The sequence below is a fragment of the Bufo bufo genome, chromosome 6 (genome assembly GCF_905171765.1).
Source record: "Bufo bufo chromosome 6, aBufBuf1.1, whole genome shotgun sequence".
NCBI lineage: Eukaryota > Metazoa > Chordata > Amphibia > Anura > Bufonidae > Bufo > Bufo bufo.
Window position 1 is genome coordinate 55,781,445 of NC_053394.1, and position 21,647 is coordinate 55,803,091.

At 44.7% G+C, this 21,647-nt stretch overlaps 1 protein-coding gene across 3 annotated transcripts in view; it reads left to right on the forward strand.

Moving 5' to 3' along the window:
- Nucleotides 1-716: 716 nt before the first annotated feature.
- The window catches only part of LOC121003152 (glutathione S-transferase omega-1-like), a 102,026-nt gene continuing 81,095 nt past the window's right edge, over nt 717-21,647 (forward strand). Inside the window, exons 1-6 of one of the 3 annotated variants that reach the window (XM_040434763.1) lie at nt 717-789; nt 2,945-3,053; nt 7,661-7,883; nt 8,862-8,963; nt 10,484-10,590; nt 14,914-15,403. In XM_040434763.1, the coding sequence (XP_040290697.1) occupies nt 759-789; nt 2,945-3,053; nt 7,661-7,883; nt 8,862-8,963; nt 10,484-10,590; nt 14,914-15,070 (729 nt within the window). In that variant the 5' untranslated portion in view covers nt 717-758 and the 3' untranslated portion in view covers nt 15,071-15,403. Of the gene's footprint in view, nt 790-2,944; nt 3,054-7,660; nt 7,884-8,861; nt 8,964-10,483; nt 10,591-14,913; nt 15,404-21,647 lie in introns of those variants that run through there. The other 2 variants (XM_040434767.1, XM_040434766.1) reach the window with 2 other exon arrangements.

Consider the following 21,647-nt stretch of genomic DNA (forward strand, 5'->3'; position numbering starts at 1 on the left):
ATCCGTCCTGCCGCTATTTCGCTGTGGACTAAAAAGTCGGAAATTCAGTACTTTTAGTCCGGCGGCCTTTCGCCGTGCACTGCCATTCTGCGCCAGCGCTCCGCCCCCGTCCCCATTTTAGTCAATGGGGACGGAGCGGAGGCACGGCGAAATAGCGGCAAGACGGATCCGACAGGGTGAACAGCTTGTCGGATCCGTCCTGCCGCTAGTGTGAAAGTACCCTAAGAGTAATGGTAACTCCCCCGTTGCTCCTAGAGGCTCATTTGCATATAGTAAAACATCATTTTTCTCAGCAATGCGGACACATATGAACATGGGACCAACACAGACGCCTTCAGCTGCCCAAGTGCACATGTAACAGGTCAGCCAGTGTCACAGGTACAAATCTGCTGAAAGATGCCCTTTAAAACAATCACAATTTGTTTGCATTCCAGCAAAGTATTTTGTCATTGCTGATATGTGATTTCTAATAAAGGTAAGATTATATCTGTATTCTTCAGTGCATGAAACTGTAGCTGCCCTCGACCAGAATAGTAATCACTGTACACATGGAGCAGATCTCAGGCAGGAGGAGCCGGGTCTCTTCTGGTTGATTATTATCAGGGGGGAGGGGACTGCTATAGTTACACATAGATATAGACTGCAGGGAGGTCGGCTCTCACATACAGAGCTGAGCGGCCTCTGCTGCACTGCATACACTGACATACGTGTCTTCTCTGCCTGTGCTAGGTATCTACAGTCACTGACCGTCTGCAGCAATGACCGGGTCACAGAGGAGTCTGGCCAAGGGTAAGTGTCAAGCTTGCGCCTTCACCACTGCTCGAGTAGTGCCACATGAACAGTCACTACTCTGGAAGCAGAAACAGAGCCTCTGTGTTTGCGCAGCTATTCAGAGCAGAGACGCAGGTGAGTGATTGTCAGGGCCAGGCGAGATGTCCATCTGCGACATGCGCCTCCCGCCAGGGCCCCTCTCTATCGTTTCCCAGGTGTAGTAGGAATTGCCGAGTTGTGTAGTGCGGCATAAATGTCTCTTATTGTGTCACGGTGCTCCTACCTGGATACTGCTGGACCCCAGGCTTTGGCTCTGAAGCAATAAAAAGGGGGAATAATTGAGGGATGAAGGAAAAATAACTTGAGTCCAGACCTTGTTGTGAAGTTCAACGGCCACTTTACTTGAATAAATGTATCTCCAAAACAGTTTTCAGGCTTTGTCTTGGTTCCAGCAGGCTTTAGTATAAACTGGCAGGCAAACTCTGCTTTACCTCTTTATCTCTGCTGTACTGACAAGCTAGCTTAGTAACTTTGTTTTCTTCTTTATGCTGCACCTCTCTCCTTAGTCTGACTTAGTTTCTGCCAGAGGACTGTGCTCTTGGCTTCTGAGGCTTCAAATCTCTGCCTCCATGGCCAACAGAGCTTAGGGTGCTCTGGCTGGCAGGGGCACGTCCAGCAGAGATGTGCCCCTGTACACCCTTTCCCTAGCTAGGGAAAACTAGAACTGCCACCCCTCCTTCTGTTAGCAAGCAGAACTCGCCCACTTCTGCCCAAAAGGGGGAGAATAGAATGGTGAGTTCCAATCTGTCTAAGTATAGCTCTGCCAGAAACGCTGCCACCTGCTGGTGAACCAGGCACATTACATGTATAACAGTTGCATAACAATATTATCAATGCACAATATGGAGAGGACCGGGAACAAAATACATAAGATGACATACAGGTTAGACCATTAGAGATAGTAGCAGGGTGCAGGAGTGGTAACACCACTCTGGGGTGTTAAGCATCCCTATCAGTCAAGCTTCTTCACCTGCAGGGTTAGCACAGATGCTCTGCTTCCAATAGCAAAGCAGTGACTGCGCATGCACTGCTACACTTACGGTAGTGGTGTATGAATAGTCACTGCACTGGAAGCAGCTTTTGTGCTTGGGAGCGTCATCTTTCCTGGTCCTGTCAATCAAGCAGAATAAAGGAGCTTCTTTTTTAGCGGGGTCAGTATGGTGCTAGGCATGACTGACTAAAATTTAGCAACTTTTTCAGGTTTTGGAGCCCTGTTTACCCTAGTTGGTGTAGATTGGCATTTTGTCTCAGCAACCTGTCACGAGGGTGTCACAACCTATCGCTGACCCTGTTGTGTCTGGGGTCAGAAGGTTGCAGCGGGTAGCTACTCGCTCGCTTTCAAGAGATCGCTCCATGACCTAGTGGTGGGAATGGATTCCGGTCCAGGTTTTCCTGCTTAGGTTTGCAATCCTTTTTGTCCCAGATAGGAATCTGTAGCTTTTCCTTTCAGCTGTTCTTTGTCAGCCACTCCCAGTTACTATATATTCTCCCTTTTCTGCTTCCCTTGTTATAGATATAGACCTTCTTTCCAGATCTTCTATTCTGACCTCTGGTGGAGTTGAAGTTGCTAAGGAGCTGTTGGAACTGGTGCTGTTGGATCTCCGGTTCTCCCCTTTGGGGATTGTTTGTGGTGTTTCTGTTGTTTGTCCTTTCTCTGTTGTTACCCTAGATGTCAGTGGGGAGGAGTAGTGCTCCCACCGCCCTATTCACTACCTAGGGCTTATTTCAGGGTAAGCCAGGGACAAGACATGTGATCGGTGTATGGGTTAGCAGCCCGTCTAGGGACGTCAGGGCAGCCAGGTGCCAGTGCTAGGTGACTTAGGGGTCCCCACTCCACCCTCTCCCTAGTGAAACGGTTCTCTCCTTCCCTTCTCTCTGCGCCGCATGTCTGTTACCTGCCATATCAGACGTGATAGAACCTGCACAGATGCGCAACAATTATTAAGAAGCGTGCACTTCTTCCTAATTATGTCACATCTGGTGCCAGTAGGGGATAAATTAAAACCAGAGTAATATTCTTGGGTTTAAGTTGCAGTTAGCACTGTTCTGGTCTCCTCTAGATTTTTGTATGATCTACTTTTTCTATGTACTGATTAAATATATATCATTTCAGGCAGCGCTGCCCCAGGACCAGTACCTGAGGGAGTCATCCGGATTTATGGCATGAGATTCTGCCCCTATGTCCAAAGAGCAATCCTTGTCTTGGTTGCCAAAGGAATCAAGTAGGCACCAAATGTTGTGAAGGTTCTCAACTAATGTGCCTGATGTCTGCATCAGGAATTTTTATTGCTGTAAAGATATTACGTGATCTCAAGCTCCTAGAGAATGCCAAGCGGCGAGTGGTACAAGTCACCCCCCCTCCCCTTCAGGACGGCACGGCAGCACAGAATTTCCCCAATCCCCCGTTCCCCCTTCCCAGCCAGCCCATTCCCCCAGTTCAGGATGACCGAGCGGAGCAGAGCATCAGCTGTAACACACAGCTGACACTCTGCTTGAAACGGCCAACATCGGTGCTGGCACCGATGTTGGCTGTTTAACCCCTTCCATGCCACAGTCCTTAGGGCCCGCTGTATGGAAGGGGCTAATCATCGTGCCGCTGTGCTGCTGTAGCAGCGTCCCAATGGTTACCATGGCAACCAGACGCCTTCACAGGCATCAGGCTTACCATGGTATGTCTGAGCCTGATCAGGCTCCTGCTAAAGGCAGGAGCCTGATCAGGCTAAGTGTAATTGAAAATACACTGCAGTACACTATACAGTGTATTGTAGATGCATCAGACCCACTGGATCTTCAAGATCTTAAAAAAAGTTAAAAAAAAGAAAATTAAAAACATACTTTATCCACACATATAATTGGTTAAAAATAAAAAAATGCTAAACATGTTTTGTATCGCCACGTCTGTAACGACCTGATCTAAGGAAAGATCATATTACTTTCCCTACACAGTGAACGCCATAGAAAAAAACATGATAGAATATAATAGAATTGAAATTTTGCCCACCTCACTTCCCAAAAAATGGTATGAGTCATATGTACCCAAAGTTAGCACCAATCAAACTGTCACCTCATTCCACAAAAATGAGCCCCTACCTATGACAATCGCCCAAAAAATATAAAACAAATATGGCTTTCAGAAAATGGAAACTCAAAAACATGATTTAAAAAAAAAAAATGCTTTTATTGTGTAAAATAAAATAAAAAAAAGCACATATTAGGTATTGCCGCATCCGTAACAACCTGCTCTATAAAAATATCACATGAGCTAACCCCTCTGATGACTGCCGTAAAAAAAGTATATAAAAACCGGGCCAAAAAAGCAATTTTTTATCACCTTACATCACAAAAAGTGTAATACCAAGCGATCAAAAATTCATGTTTCCCAAAATGGTTCCAATTAAACAGTCATCTCTAAGTCATGTACTAATCTGTGTGGGAAAAGTGAGCGCTCACTGTGCGGACTGCACACAATACTGTATTCAGAACAGAGTGCATGTAGTGAGAGCTGTCAGCAATGAGATCTACCGTATTTTTCGCTTTATAAGACCCACTTTCCCCCCCCCCAAAAGTGTGTGTGTGTGTGTGTGTGGGGGGGGGGGAAATGGCAGTGCGTCTTATAAAGCGAACGCTGCCATTTTTACTTTGCTGACACTGATACATCGCCGGCCGCTATGCTGCACAGCACGGCCTGCGATGTATCACCGGGGAGGGAGGAGGGGCTGGAGGCCGGAAACTCGCAACGGGGCCCGGTGCAATTACTGTACTCTATTACACCAGCCCCCGATAGCAGTTTCATCCACAGATTTCCCCATAACAGTGTCATCCACAGATGCCCCCCTAACAGTGTCATCCGCAGATGCCCCCCCTAACAGTGTCATCCTCTATATAGTTTATAGACAGCGAGTCCAGTTGGTGCACTTGCTGCGCTTTATAGTGCCACTCTGCAATAATGGCAAAAAAGAATATGGGGGAATTTATCATGAGGAAAATGAAACTGGCTGACCTGTTACATGTGCACTTGGCAGCTGAAGGCATCTGTGTTGGTCCCATGTTCATATGTGGCCGCATTGCTGAGAAAAATGATGTTTTAATGTATGCAAATGAGCCTCTGGGAGCAATGGGGGCGTTGCCATTACACCTGAGGCTCTGCTCTCTCTTCAACTGCTGCTCCCTCTCCACTTTGATTGACAGGACCAGACAATGTAAAAGTCATCACACCTACCTGGTTCTGTCATTAAAAGTGCAGAGGGTGCAGCAGTTGCAGAGAGAGCAGAGCCTCTAGGTGTAACGGCAATGCCTCCATTGCTCCCAGAGACCTAGAGGCTCATTCGCATATATTAAAACATCATTCTTCTCAGCAATGCGGGCACACAGGGCCGGCCTTTGGGGTTTGCGAGCTGTGCGGCCGCACAGGGCGCCATGGCAACAGGGGAGCCCGGCGGCCGACACGGCTCGCAGTCGGTCTCTTACAGCAGGCCGGCCCGAGATTGTGTGAGGCGAGCTGAGCCGCTGCAGCTGCCAAGTCAGGTTCCGGAGCGTGGAGGAGGAGCTTAGGGGCGCAGGCGCAGCGTCCAAGTGCTGCGCCTTCACAGAGAGCCGCGGAAGGATCCGCTCAATGTGTCAGGGCGGCGGTCGGTGCTCTGCAGACAGGGAGGGAGCAGAAGACTTCAAATAGTGAGTACCTGTTCTTATTGTTTTTTTCTTTTTTTTTTTCAAATATCTTTCATTAAATGGGGGCAGGGGACTGGATGAGGGTGACACTGGGTATGATTAAGGGGGCAGGGGACTGGATCTGGGTGACACTGGGTATGATTAAGGGGGGCAGCGGACTGGATGAGGGTGACACTGGGTATGATTAAGGGGGCAGGGGACTGGATGAGGGTGACACTGGGTATGATTAAGGGGGCAGGGGACTGGATGAGGGTGACACTGGGTATGATTAAGGGGGGCAGGGGACTGGATCTGGGTGACACTGGGTATGATTAAGGGGGGCAGCGGACTGGGCAAAGGTGACACTGGGTATGATTAAGGGGTCAGGAGACTGGCTATGGGTGACACTGGGTATGATTAAGGGGGCAGGAGACTGGCTATGGGTGACACAGGGTATGATTAAGGGGGCAGGAGACTGGCTATGGGTGACACTGGGTATGATTGTACTGGTTTGCACTTGCACTTAAATTATCTGTAATAAAATAAAAACAGTTTGTTACAAAGATTGTTTTCCTCTTTGTGTATGTTTACACAAGATTAGCTCGCACAGGGCGCCTGAACACCTAAGGCCAGCCCTGCGGGCACATATAAACATGAGACCAACACAGATTCCTTCAGCTGCCAAGCGCACATGCAACAGGTCAGCCCGTGTCATGGGTACTAATCTGCTTACAGACGCCCTTTAATAATTAAACCAGTGGTAAAATATTACAAACGAGAGTACATTGCATCATACATAGCCAAGTCTTGTTACTCACTGTCTGTTTATTTAATAGCAAAGCTGAGCGCCGGCTGCACTTGTCTCCGGCATCTGGTAGTGAGGACTGCGAGACGGAAAAGACAGAGGCTGCTTGTGCGCCTGCACAGGGCCCCTTAGCTTTCGCCACTGATCCAAATCTGTCACTTGCTGGGCTCAGTAGTCCCTCTATATAGTTTATAGACAGCGAGTCCAGTTGGTGCGCTTTATAGTGCCACTCTGGAATAATGGCTGTTAAACTGCTTGTCCCATGTTCTCGCCATCAACTATATAGTTGTAAATCTTGGTCCATATAAATGGAGAGGTAACCGTGTGCTTTCAGGGGTGAAGGTCTCAAGAATAAAAGTGAAGCTAGACGCGTTTCGGGGTAACTCTTTGTGTTAGGGTTTCCTTTTATAGAATGTAAGTTGCACTGAAACTGTGCAATAGGTTTGGGTTGTCGGATAAAACCCATTTATGTGCAGGCGCACAAGCAGCCTCTGTCTTTCCTGTCTCTCTGTACGACCGCACAGGCGCAGTGCTCACTATCACAAGACTGTTATCTATGTATCGTGTCTTCTTACCAGGCAGGATTTAACCTGCACCGCCACCGGGCAGCATGGTGGCTCACTGGTTCCTTGCATCACTGGGTTCCAAGGTTCGAAGCCGAACAAGGACAACATCTGCATGGAGTTTGTATGTTCTCCCTGTGTTTGTTCTCCGGATTCCTCCCACACTCCAAAAACATACTGATAGGGAGGGAGCTTAGATTGTGAGCCCCACTGCGGACAGCCTGATGCTAATGTCTGTAAAGAGCTGCGGAATATAGCAGCGCTATATAAATGCGTAAAATAAATAAATGAACTGTCCTAATATCAGCTTTTTTTTTTAAAGCTAGGACTATATTAAAATATGCTGGTGTATAGTAATTCACAGTGATCGGTGGTGTGCTTCTACTCGTTTTTAATATTTTATTTTGCCACTGGTTTAATTATTAAACATTTTTATATCCCTTTCACCCTCAGTGCCAAACCTTGTTATTATTTTATCGTTTTTTATTTGCTTTTTATTACAGGGAGCACTGGTTTTTACTACCAAAAACACACCCTTAAAAAAAAAAAAGCTAGTGTTTTTATGCATACTGTTTTTTATGACTATTTTAGTGCCTTTTTTTTTTTCAAAATGAATGCGCAGGTGGTGGTTTGTTTTTCTTTTTCTACGCCTAAAAAAAAGCTTTAAAATGCTGTGTTTAAAAGAAGAAGAAAAAAGAGCCAGTAGCAAAAAAAAACCACTTGTGTCTTGCATTCTATATTTACGAAAAGCTTTTATATGCCACAAAAAAATGATCTCTGAATCCACCCTCATACATTCTTTTCCTTTGTTCAGACATGAAGTCGTCAACATTAACCTAAAGAACAAGCCAGACTGGTTTTTTGAGAAAAGTCCACTGGGCTTGGTGCCGTCTATTGAAACCTCGGATGATAAAATAATCTATGAATCTCTAATTATTTGTGACTATCTGGATGAAGCCTTTCCCGGGGTTAAGCTGACCCCCGCAGACCCCTATGAAAAAGCTCAACAGAAGATTCTTCTGGAACAGTTCAACGAGGTAGGACATTTGGGGATGGAGAACATTAAAGGGGTTTCCTGGTTTCATCAATATCAGATAGGTGGAGCATTTGTCTACGGTAGGAGCTTTAGAGATTGTGAGTATGAAGGAATCATTCCTATCAGATTGCGGTGTGATATGTAGAGAAGAGCTCCACAGTGGTGAGCAAAGCCTACTTGGGCAACTATCCTTATGTTACCACATTATGCTACTATACAGGCTACCAACTTCAGATTGCTAAAGGCAAGAGTGCAGAAAATAGAGACCCTATATGACCGGTTGTGATATTGTAAGGCCCCTTTCACACGGGCGAGTATTCCGCGCGGGTGCAATGCGTGAGTTGAACGCGTTGCACCCGCACGGAATCCTGACCCATTCATTTCAATAGGGCTGTTCACACGAGCTGTGATTTTCACGCATCACTTGTGCGTTGTGTGAAAATCGCAGCATGCTCCTCTTTGTGCGTTTTTTTCACGTAACGCAGGCCCCATAGAAATGAATGGGCTTTCCTGAAAATCGCAAGCATCCGCAAGCAAGTGCGGATGCGGTGCGATTTTCACGCGCGGTTGCTAGGTGACGATCGGGATGGGGACCCGATCATTATTTTTTCCCCTTATAACATGGTTATAAGGGAAAATAATAGCATTCTGAATACAGAATGCATAGTACAATAGGGCTGGAGGGGTTAAAAAATATAAAAATAATTTAACTCACCTTAATCCACTTGTTCGCGCAGCCGGCATCTCTTCTGTCTTAATCTGTGAGCAATAGGACCTTTGATTACGTCACTGCGATCATCACATGATGATCATGTGATGAACGCAGTGACGTCATCAAAGGTCCTATTGCTCACAGATGAAGACAGAAGAGAAGTCGGCTGCGCGAACAAGTGGATTAAGGTGAGTTAAAAAATTTTTTTGATGGACTCAGTTGGACTGCTTGTCTGTAGCTATAATTACTGTGTATGGTTTACTTCAGGTTAGAATTCTCGCATTCAATATTCTGCTTGCCAGAACAAAAAATGAAGATTACACTGAGTTGAAGACAAGGGTCTTTGAGAAATTCAAACCATTTGAAGAGGTAAGTCTAATCTAAAATTATTAAGACTGAGATCTCTGTAAAACCTAATCCCAAAAAGTTTTAAAGGTTTTAAGTCTTCTTCTATTCATAGGATCGGAGATAGGTGGGGGTCCGACCCTCACTGATCTTAAGAATGGGCAATACACCCGAACGAATGGTCACGTATGGCAGCTGCTGTTCCATTCATCTCTATGGGGGTGCTGGAGATAGCTGAATACAGCACTTGGCTACCTCCGGTAGTCCCACAGAGAGTGAATGAAGCAGCAGAGTGCATGCTCGACCTGCCGCTTCCTTCATTCACGGTGGTGGGTGGGTTCTTCTGATTGGTGGGGGTACCAGCGGGCAGACCTCGACTGATCAGATTACTTATCACCTATCCTTTTTAAAGGGGTTTTCTTGGAGTTAAATATTGACAATCTGTCCTTAGGATAGGTCATCAGTATCTCACTGGTGCGGGTCTGACTCCTGGCACCCCACCGATCAGCTGTTGAATCCTCTGCACAGTATAGCGAGCACTACACCGTACATTGTGTAGCGACTGTGCTTGGAAGTGAGCAGCACAAACACTGCTTGACGTTACGTCCTAGGAGGCCGCATCCCTTTCTGGCAGCTGAGCTACAGGGATGCTGGGAGTCGGACCCCACAGATTAGATATTGATGACCCCTCCAGAGGATAGGTTATCAATGTTTAAGTCCCCCACAACCCTTTTAAAAGCAGAGAAATTCACATTTTGGAAACTGCAATTTTTTAAAAATGTTCACTACTTTTCAGATTTTTATCATAACGAAAATTTACCACAAACCTAAAGTACAATGTGTCACAATATAACAGTCTCAGAATCATTTGGATAAGTAAAAGCAGTCCAAAAATATTACCACGTGAAGTAAATGGGGCTATGTTCTTAAAGGGAATGTGTCATCAGAAAATGACCTATTGCTTAATTCAAGTTTTTATGTTTAATATTTTTAACAAAGTTTTAATGATTTTTTATTTTTTTTATAAATTTAAAAAAATATTTTTTTTAAATCCTAAAACCGTGCAGTTTTTACACTGGCCACTAGACTGTGTAGATATATGCTTTGCAGCAACCGCATAGACTAAAGATACAATAGACTGGAGCTGACCTCACTGACCTCTATTGGAGAGTTTTCTAGGCATGTGACCTGCGCAGAGGTCATTGTACAGGAAGGAAGTAGCTAAGCTGTGGCCATCACCTATTGATCCTGATTGATTTGTATAGCAGTGTTATCAATCATTGTTATCCTGCCTGTATTGACAATGAGATGACTGCTGAAAAGTGATCTGTAAAGCCAAAACTGGCTGTCCTTAATGGGTTAAAATTAAATGGAGATCCATTATATGATATTACTCTGGCCTGGGAACAGAAACCACCATGTGTATGCAAACATAGCCTTAAATTACAGATTTTCGAAAATATGTTGCTTTTATCTGGATCACTAATTTCCTTTTATAATAATAACATTTTTATTTCATCTCTTTAACTTTTTTTTATTTAAAGGTACTTACCAAAAGGAACATCCCATACCTTGGTGGAGAATCCTTGTCTATGATCGATTACATGATCTGGCCCTGGTTTGAACGACTGCACGTATCTGATATCACAGAGTAAGAGGGAGAATATCCTTTTGCTTTTCTTTTTTTTTTACCAAACCCTGTGTATTGTTATGGCAGGATATTAGGAGAGCCTCTGCTATAGGGCAGTATATTAATAAAATCCCTTTAGGTTCATTCTGTCAGCCCCAACAAATAAACCAAGGCGCTTGCATCAGGCAAGTGTCCAGTTGATATCACAGCCAGGGAGTAAGATTACATTTTTGTCTGATTCCCACAACTTTAGACATGTGAGTGATGCTCAGAAGCTACGTACAGTCTAAAGCCATGTTCACACCACATCTGGTGTGTCCATTTGATGAGTATGGGACGAATGCATGGCAGTGTGACTGCACGATCAGACTGCGCAGGGTTTGTTTCTAGTCTGCTGCTATAGAAACACATTATAGGAGATTAATAATCAAGAATATTTACTCCAAAATTACACTAGCTCCCAACAAAGTAATAGCTGTGTATAATAAACTCAACTCACCACCCCAAAAATAGAATACACAGCATATAATAAATAAATGTTTTATTGATTAAATATCCAACATACTTAAAGGAAACCTGTCACCAGGATTTTGTGTATAGAGCTGAGGACATGGGTTGCTAGATTGCTGCTAGCACATCTGCAATATCCATTCCCCATAGCTCTGTGTGCTTTTATTGTGTAAAAAAACCCTATTTTATATATATGTAAATGAGGCTACTAACGTTTCCGGAGCCAAGCCACGCCCACTGTGAAGGAGCCCAGCACCGCCCTGCATCCTCCGAATATCCTTCTCGCTCCCCGATGTCGGAAAGTTAGAGCGCCGTAATCTCGCGATGTGCGAGCTAGCGCATGCGCAGTGTCGACATAGTGTTCCTTCCCGGTGCTGGCATCGCGAAATTACAGGGTTCTAGCTTTGTGACGTCGGGAAGCAAGGAGGAGATTCGGAGGATGCGGGGCGGTGCTGAGCTTCTTCACAGTGGGCATGGCTGGGCTCCGAGTCAGAGAACGCTGGACTCCTCTCTCAAGCATGGAGGAGACAGGACTCATCTAAGGTTGATTTACATATCTATAAAATCGTTTTTTTGACACAATAAAAGCACACAGAGCTATGGGGACTGGATCTTGCAGATGTGCTAGCGGCGATCTAGCAGCCCATGTCCTCAGCTCTATACCCAAAATCCAGGTGACAGGTTCCCTTTAAAAACCAGTAATGGCAGCATGCATACACAGGAATAAAGAATAGCAGGACCACAGGTAAAGTGTCAGATGCCAAACTACAAGACCCATTGATAGAAAATATCTGTATTAAATTTCCTTCAACACCAGCCAAACCACGAGGGAAAGGAGACAAAGGATTTATCCCAAATTACTAAGAGTACATAATGTAGAAAATAATACCAACCAAATGTAGTCCTGACCCCGACACGCGTTTCGCAATCGCTTCCTCAGGGGATTAGGAAGCGATTGCGAAACGTGCGTTGGGGTCAGGACTACATTGGTCGGTATTATTTTCTACATTATGTACTCTTTGATGAATTTTATTTCATTATTTGCAGCTGGCAGGAGTCTCTATGGGGGCAAAATTTTCACCTTCCATAGCTAATATTTTCATGGCTTGGCGGGAAAGACTGTTTTTATTTACAGAAGCTAACCCTTTTTTAGATAATATCTAGTGGTATGGACGCTACATAGATGATCTGCTGATTATATGGGTCGGGGATGTGGCGATATTCCAGCTTTAGGTGAATACGTCAATGAGGGGAAAGATACAATCAAATTTAGCATCCATCATGATCCGAAATCTATAGTTTTTCTGGACCTGCATCTATATGGTGATGCCGCCAATTCAATAATTTCAACATCAACCCATAGAAAAGAGACGGCTGGCAATACTACCCTTTTAGCGACTTCATGTCACCCACCTCATGTGACAAGGAACATACCAATGGGCGAAATGTTGCGAGCCAGATGCAACTGTTTGGATAGTACTGCATTTATGAGGGAAGCAGATAATATCGGTAGCACATTGCTTGTGAGAAATTATGCTACACGTCTATAGAGGAGGCAAAAAAATGGGCTCTCTCTTTCACCGGGTTCACACCTGAGTGTTCTGAAAGGAGCGCTCTGTATGCGCGATTGTACGGGCGTTTACAAGCGCGCATACAGAGACAAGCGAACACACATTGTCGCGCGTTCCCGAAAGTCTATGTACAGGAACGCGCGACAAACGCCCCAAAAAACGCTCAAGTACTTGTTTGAGCGTCGGGCGTTTTACAGCGCGATCGTACGCGCTGTAAAACGCCCAGGTGAGAACCATTCCCATAAGGAAGCATTGGTTTCTCCTTGTTGTGCGTTTTACAGCGCGTAGGAACGCGCTGTAAAACGCTCAGGTGTGAACTTGGGGTTTAGGCAGAAAGAAATTATTTCCCCAAAAAGGCAGTTTCAGATAGGAAAATAACAAAAAAAGATAAAAAAAGGGAAGCCAGAAACTTTTGTGACAGGTTACAGTAAGGAATACATGGAGATTTGTAATATCATACAGTGACATCTCCCTTATTAAACTTTGACCAGGAGTGGAAAGGGATAGTGTTTGCCCCGCAGAGCCACAACCATAGGACAAAAAAAATGAGCCCCAGTCTTTTCCAGGAATGATCAGCAACTCCACCTATGTGGCTCACCTATAAAAGGAGCTACAAATGTGGTAGTAGCAGATGTATCTGTTGCAAATACATGTCAGTGTGTCAACATGTGACGTCTACTGTGAATGGCAAGAATGACACCATAAAACAATATCTGAACTGTAACACAGATTATGCAATTTATTTAATAACCTGCAGAGATTGTCTTCTACAATATGTAGGTTGCACTACAAAACAGATACAAAGCAGAATTACGCAAGCACTTATCAGATATGTCTGTGAAGATTCTCATTTATCCAGGTCATGGTATACCTGTAAAGAATAAATCAAGGCAACTGGACTTACTGTAGATTTCTTGAAAACGTTTCACTCGTTCTTCCAACGAGCTTTCTCAATTCTGAGTGACTGTACAAGAATTCTCTGGGAATAAATATGTAACTGAATCAAAATCTGGTAATTATACCCAGCATGGGGTCAGAGGTCATTATACCCAGCATGGGGTCAAAGGTGTCGATTCCATTATCCTAATTGGAGTCAGTAGGTGATAATGACCTCCCAGAAAAAGGTGTCAAGACAGCATTGTATGTGGAAGACAATAGACCAACACACACAGACCAGTACCTAACCTATTAACCCTAATTGAGATCTGAATGATATTCTGACACACTCCCTGCTGAGCTGTGCCTCGCTCACATCTTAGCAGGAAGCCCTGAGAAGCCCCAGCAGTTAACTGATCGGAGCCCGGCGATTTCACTGTGGGGGCTCTGATCGGATCCCTCTGCGGGTCTCTCTGCCTTACCTCACAGATGCTGATATTGCTGTTGGCATCTGAGGGGTTAAATGACCAGTTTCAGCGTGACTGCCGATCCCAGTCATTGTGACCGGGTACCTGCTGTATTATACAGCTGGCACCCACCACATATGGAACAGGCTCACCGCAGGAGCCCGCTCCATACAATTCCGTGTGCATAATGCCATACATGTACGGCATTATGTGTTAAAGGGTTAATGTGAGGCACATAGTGTTATTCATTTTTAACCTCCTTGTGTCTCACATTAATATTAAGTGACACCATCAATTACCACATGTTTCCCATAATAATAAAGGTATATCATGGGGTCACTTGCTATTAAAATGAGGCACATGGAGGGACTGATATAATGAGACCATGTACCTCACATTAATACAGGCAAAAAGCATATAGCTCCTGCAGCAAGATCTTCCTGAATGCTGATACATTAAAGGACCTTTGATGATGTCATCACCATGTGACTAGTAACAAGTGTATGGCGATGACATCATCAAAGGTCCTTTTAACTTGTCCGTATTGCGGTGCTGGATGCTGATAAGTATAGGACATGTTCTATCTTGTTTTTTGCGGGGCCGCAGAACGGACATACGGATGAGAACAACACACAGTGTGCTGTTCGCATCTTTTGTGGCCCTATCGAAATGAATTGGTAAAAAAATGCGGATCGGATGTGGACCGAACATACGGTCGTGTGCATGAGGCCCAACCAGGAAGGTTTCCTGACCTGGAGTCTGGGGTAACTTTTGGGAAACATAATGGCAACTATCTTCATTGTCCAACAGGTATAACTAGATAATGGTTGGATACAAATAAAGTAACGACGTAGATGATTTGGAATGTACACTGGGGACATGAATATATCCACACTTTTCTTTTTCATTTATTTATCTAGGGTTTTGGAGAAAATGCCACGTATCAATGCCTGGTACAAGCTTATGCTGCAGGACCCTGCTGTGAAACAGACCTTTAGCCAACCAGATGTGATTTCCGGCTTTACCCACCTATATTTTAAAGACGATCTAGATGCAGTTGATTATGGGCTTGACTGATGAAAATTGTATGAAAACTGCAACCTCCCGGCTGCTTCCCAGAAAAACTTATAATAAAATCTTTTCCAAGTATTGCGCTGTCATTGTCTATAGCAGGGATGGCCAACCTGATGCTCTCCAGCTGTTGCAGAACTACAACTCCCATCATGCCCGGACAGTCTACAGCTATCATTCTTCAGCAGGGCATGGTGGGAGTTGTAGTTTTACAACAGCTGGAGAGCCGCAGGTTGGCCATATCTGGTCTATTTAAAACATTCAACTCCTTTAAAGTGAAACCTTATGTTGATAGGCTCCTTAACTGTCCTGTTTTATCCCCTTTTCAATAAAAGACTTTGTCACCTGGATCATCGCTATTCATGTAGAAATACTGCCCAATAGCACACAGTACCTCATCTCCAGATGTACCTTTATTTCTGTGATTCTTGTTTTCTATCTTCAGAAAATCCACTTTGTTCGGTATGCAAATAAGTCAGTAAGGTGCCCAGAGGGGTGTTATTTTCTCTTGAAGGAACCCAGGAACACCCCTCATCTAGTGCCCAAGCCCGCCCTCATGCAGAGCCCAAGCACAAGCACGCCTCCTCCTCGCTCAGACATGGCGCCCCTGCCGCACCTTATGCATCCACCGCGCCACTCAGTCACAATCACATCATAACCCCTCCCACAATCTCCTTGATCGGTGCATGCCCAGTTCCATACATGACGCCCCTGCTGCATCATATCCACCCACCCCGCCGATCAGTCACAATGGCACTATAATCCCGCCCACTTCTTCTTGATTGGCGCACGCCCAGTTCCATACTTGAGACAGATGCCCTAAGTTGGGGACGTGGAGTCCAGGAGCAGGCAGTGTTGGCCACTGCATATTTGCGAGATTTGGTAGAGATAATGCAAGGAGATGGTGGGGCGGGGTTATGGTCTAATTGTAATGAGCGGCGGCATACCTCCCAACCGTCCCGGATCCGGCGGGACAGTCCCGGATTGCAGTGGCTGTCCCACTTTCTGGCAGCCGTCTCTGCTTCCATAGGAAGCAGAGACAGTTACCTGTACTATGATGAAGCAGAGAGCCAGTATCATTCCTCCCTCCTGCCGGCTCTTCTTTGGGCGGGGCGGCCGGCAGTCAGCCTCGGCTCCGCCTCCTCCACAGACCAGAGCAGCCGATGTCCTGCTGCTGCTAGGAGCAAGTTAAGGATCCATTCACACGTCCGTAAGTGTTTTGCGGATCCGCAAAACACGGACACCTGCAATGTGCGATCTGCAATTTGCAGATCCGCACATCACAGACACTATAATAGAAAATGCCTTTTCTGGTCCGAAATTGCGGACAAGAATAGGACATGTTCTATTTTTTCCAGGAACGAAATTGCGGATCCTGAAAAAACGTATCCCGAAAAAGCGGATGCGGATCCAGGAAATGTAGATTTGCATCCGTTCCAGGCCCATTGAAAGTGAATGGGTCCGCAAATTGCGGAACGAATGCGGACCCAAATTACGGACGTGTGAATGGACCCTTAGTATGTGGTGTTTATTTTTTTTACTTTCTGTGAGGGGCACATAACTGGACATATTACTGGGCCACAGCTGGACATGCTACTGGGGGCACATAACAGGGCATATTACAGGGGGCACAGCTAGACATATTACTAGGGACACATAACAGGGCATATTACTGGGGGCACAGCTGGGCATATTACTGGGGCACATAACAGTGCATATTACTGTGGGAACAGCTGGGCATAATTCCGTGAGGGGGCACATAACTTAGCATATTTCTGGGGGCACATAACTGGGCATATTACTGTGGAAACAGCTTGTCATAATTCTGTGAGGGGGCACAATGTGGGCATAAAAAACTGTTCGGTGGCATGAAGGGGGAATAATTTCTATGTGGGGGCATTAAGATGGTATTAGGTGCATAGTTATGTTTTGGGCAGAGTTAGAGGCATGGCCTAGTGCAGAAACAATTTGCTGCACGATGTGTCTGTTCATTTAGATAGTTGGGAGGTATGCGGCGGGGGGGTGGACATGGTACAGCAGGGGCGTCATGTCTGAGCGAGGAGGAGGTGTGCTTGGGCTCTGCATGAGGGCGGGCTTGGGCACTAGATGTAGTGGTCTCTCTTTGATTGGAGATGATTAACTCCTTTTGTTGCCTGAGAGTATCCACTTAACCCTCCCAGTGCCAATGGTGTTACCTTTTACAGAATATCTCCATTGATTTAACACCTTATATTACTTGCCTTAGTGGGACTAGATACAGGTGAAACTCGAAAAATTAGAATATCATGCAAAAGTTCATTTATTTCAGTAATGCAACTTAAAATTAGAATATTGTAAAAAAAGGTTCAATATTCTAGGCTCAAAGTGTCACACTCTAGTTGGCTAATTAATCCATATCCCCTGAGCAAAGGGGACCTGAAATTGTGACTTTAGGATTTTCATAAGCTGTAAGCCATAATCATCCAAATTATAACAAATAAAGGCTTGAAATATCTTGCTTTGCATGTAATGAGTCTATCACATATGTTAGTTTCACCTTTGCACGATATTCAAATTTTTCAAATTTCTCCTGTAGTTCCCTATGGCTGGATGCCCAATGCCACCCACAGAGTACAGGATTACCTCTTTTCTGTGGGCAAAGAGCATCATCACATTGCAACCTCACATCTGATCTGCATGACTGAACTCAACCTTTTCTTCTGCCAGGTGCCCTTTAACTCCTAACCCCAGCAGCGTAATAGTATGGCACAGCGGGACGTGACTTGCCGCCAAGCGCCGTACTATTACGGCCCGCTGATCGGGCAGGTGCAGGAGCTGCGCCCGCCCGATCAGCTGCAGGGGATCGGCTGTTCCCATTAGCCGGACCCATGCTGTATGCGCCGGTATCTGTGAAAACACTGATGCCGACGCATTAATCCCTTCTATCCCGTGACATAGAAGGGGTTTGCTGGTGAGGGAGCCCATCGGGTACCTGCGCTGCTGTGGCGGGGGCCCGATGGGTGAGAAGGCAGCCCAATGCCGTGCAGAGGCTGCCCAATGCCTTGCACGGCATCGGAACCTGCCTTCTATGGGTGCCCAGGAGATCCCGCCTCAAGCTGGGTCTCCTAGGCAACCTGTTATTGTATTACTCTGTGTAGTACACTAACAGGCAATGCATTACAATACAGATATATTGTAATGCATTGCAGAGGGGATCAGACCCCCAAAAGTTAAAGTCAGAAATAAAGTTAAAAAAAAGTAAAAAACTGTAAAAATAATGTTTCAAGTGAAAAAAGAAAAACACCCCTTTTCCCATGATTTTCCCCCAAAAAATATGAAAAAACACACATATTAGGTATCGCTACGTCCGTAACGACCGGCTCTATAAATATATCACATGATCCACCCCGTCCGATAAACACCATGAAAAAAATAAAATAAAAACTGTGTCAAAAAAAGCCATTTGACACCTTACACTTACATCATAAAAAGTGCAACACCAAGCAATCAAAAAGGCGTATGTCCCACAAAATAATGCCAATAAAACCGTCACCTTATCCCGCAAAAAATGAGCCCCTACATAAGAAAATCGCCAAAAAAATAAAATCGTTTTTTTTGTTTTACATATGCTGCTATTGTGTTAAAGTGAAATAAATAAATAAAAGTATACATATTAGCTATCGCCGTGTCCGTAACTACCAGCTCTATAAAAATATCACATGACCTAAACCCTCAGATGAACACCGTAAAAAAAAAAGAATAAAAACGATTAAAAAAAAATTGTCACCTTACATCACAAAAATTGCAACACCAAGCGATCAAAAAGGCGTATGCCCCCTAAAAATTATCAAGACCCTACCTAAGACAATCTGTCAAAAAATAAAAAAGCTATCACTCTCAGACAATGGAGACACTAAAATATGATTTTATTTGCTTCAAAACTGCTATTTTTGTGCTAAAGTGAAATAAATAAAAAAAAATTAGAAATTAGGTATTGCCGCTTCCGTAACAACCTGCGCTATAAAAATACCACATGACCTAACCCCTCAGGTGAACACCATAAAAAATAAAAAAGTGCCAAAAAAGCCATTTTTGTCAACTTACATCACAAAAATTGCAACACCAAGCGATTAAAAAAGGAGTATGCCCCCCCAAAATAGTACCAAAACTGTCACCTCAACTCACAAAAATGGAGACCCTAACTAAGACAATTGGTTAAAAATAAAAAAGCTATGGCTCTCAGACTATGGAGACACTAAAACATAATTTTTTTGTTTCAAAAATGCTATTATTGTGTAAAACTTAAATAAATAAGCAAAAGTATGTATATTAGGCATTTCCACATCCGTAAGGATCTGCTGTATAAAAATATCACATGACCTAACCCCTCAGATGAACGCTAGAAAAAAATAAAAATAAAAACTGTGCCAAAATGACCATTTTTGTTGTCACCTTGCCCCATAAAGTGTAATAATGAATGATAAAAAAAAATCATATGTACCCAAAAATGGTACCAATAAAGACGTCCACTCTTCCTGCAAAAAACGTGCCTCACGATCAGTAGAAAAATAAAAAAAATATGGCTTTCAGAAAAAGGAGACACAAAAACATACTTTTCTTTTCAAAAATGCTTTATCATATAAAACTGAAACAAACAAACAAACAAACAAAGTAGACATATTTGATATCATTGCATCCATAACAACCTGCTGTATAAAAATGCACATGATCTACCTTGTCAGATAAACTGCTGAAGAAGCTCCCCTCTGCTGCGTGACCGACAGGGCTGGACATCTGGCCCAGGGTTTTCCGGGATTTTAAAATTGATGAAGTATCCTCAGGATAGATCATGAATATCAGATCAGTGGGGGTCCGACAACCGGCACCCCAGCCAATCAGCTGTTTGAAGAGAAGGCCACGCACCGTATGTATTTTGCGGTCTGCAAAAAAACGCATCCTCAAAAAATACGGATCCGTATTTTGCGGAACGGCTGACCCCTAATAGAACAGAACTTTCCTTGTCCGTAATACGGACAATAATAAGACATGTTCTATTTTTGTGCGGACACATTAAAATGAATGGTTCCGCATGCGGTCCGCAAAAAAACTAAACTGAACGGACATGGAAAGAAAATACGTTTGTGTGCAAGAGCCCTAAGAAACAGACATACGGATGTGGACAGCATATAGTGTGTTGTCCACATTTTTTGCGTGAGGCCTAACTGTCATAGCAAGTGAAATGTTCCCCCTCTAGTGGAGGAACAGTGCATTGCATGCGCTATATAATGGCTGTACAGAAGTCAGCTTTCTGGAATAGAGAAAATGCCATTTATACATGTACAGTATGTAGATATTATAAGCATGAGCTATCATTACATTGGTTGCTGCTGTACACACAATTGACCTCATTACAATCATATAGCAGATATTTTACCAGTACCCCATTACACAACATCCCGGGGCATACACAGATCTGATGGGCCCCATAGCAGCCCCCCACTGTGAGATTTCTCAATGTATTTACACCAGGCAACTTGCATACTGTAAATGCACTGATAAATCTTCCCCTACAGATCTATGTCTTCTGCCTTCCTTTGTGTAGTACATAATAACACTTTACGCTTGCAGCCACCACTAGGGTTGTGGCTATATAATGGTCACATGACGCAACGGGATCCTTGGCTGCTGCAATGTCAAACCGGATGTTTACAGCGAGGGAGCCAAGCGGAGCATCGCAGGCCGGGAAGAAAGGGAGCCAGCATTGGGAAGCACGTAAGTATAGGTCCCTTTAGACTGCACAATTCAGCAGGCAATTGTCGTCAATCGCCTGCTTATCAGTGAAGGAGACCGCTCTTATTACATGTAGAGAACTCCGCAGTATGGGGAGGGGCGAACGCTAATGCCATCGGTCGTCCCCATACAGACTTGTGAAGTGACCATGTTTCTGAGCCCCATAGTCCTCTCTGCGGCTGGCCGGTACATAATGAGCTCTCAGGGGTAATTAAAGCTGTGAGAATCAGGTGCTCTTGTATCCAGCCAACAACCGCACATGCCCTCCTGAATTCACCTGCCATGGCCTGCATCTGACCTCCTCAGCCCCTGCTCGATATCCTAATCAGAGACAACAGGAGGAGGAGGAAAGAAAATGGCAGCTCTTGATGGCCACCACAGAGGGACAGCTTTTGGGGGGAATATATCATGCTGCACTGTGGTATATGGTTCTGATTGGACAGTGTTTTGAGCTATGGTATTGCTGACGCTGTCTACTTGTGTTACCCTGCCTTCTGTGAATTTGGACCTGCCTACAACATGGGGCAATTTCAGTTTTTTTTTACAGGGCCAAGGGTTTATCCAACTACTATAATGACTCCCAAAATGCCTGGGCCCCTTATACTAGTTAGACTTACCCTGCTGCCCGGCACCAGCGTCGCTCCTGATCCCCGCACTGCCGCCACTGCATCTCCCCTCCTTAGCATGGCGGGTGACGCTAGGGAGACTTGTTCCCGTGGCTGCCTACTATTGGCTGCCCCCCCCCCCCCCCATATGTTTTGATCTGCGCAACAGGGAGATGCAGTGGCAGCCGTGCGGGCATCAGAAGTGATGT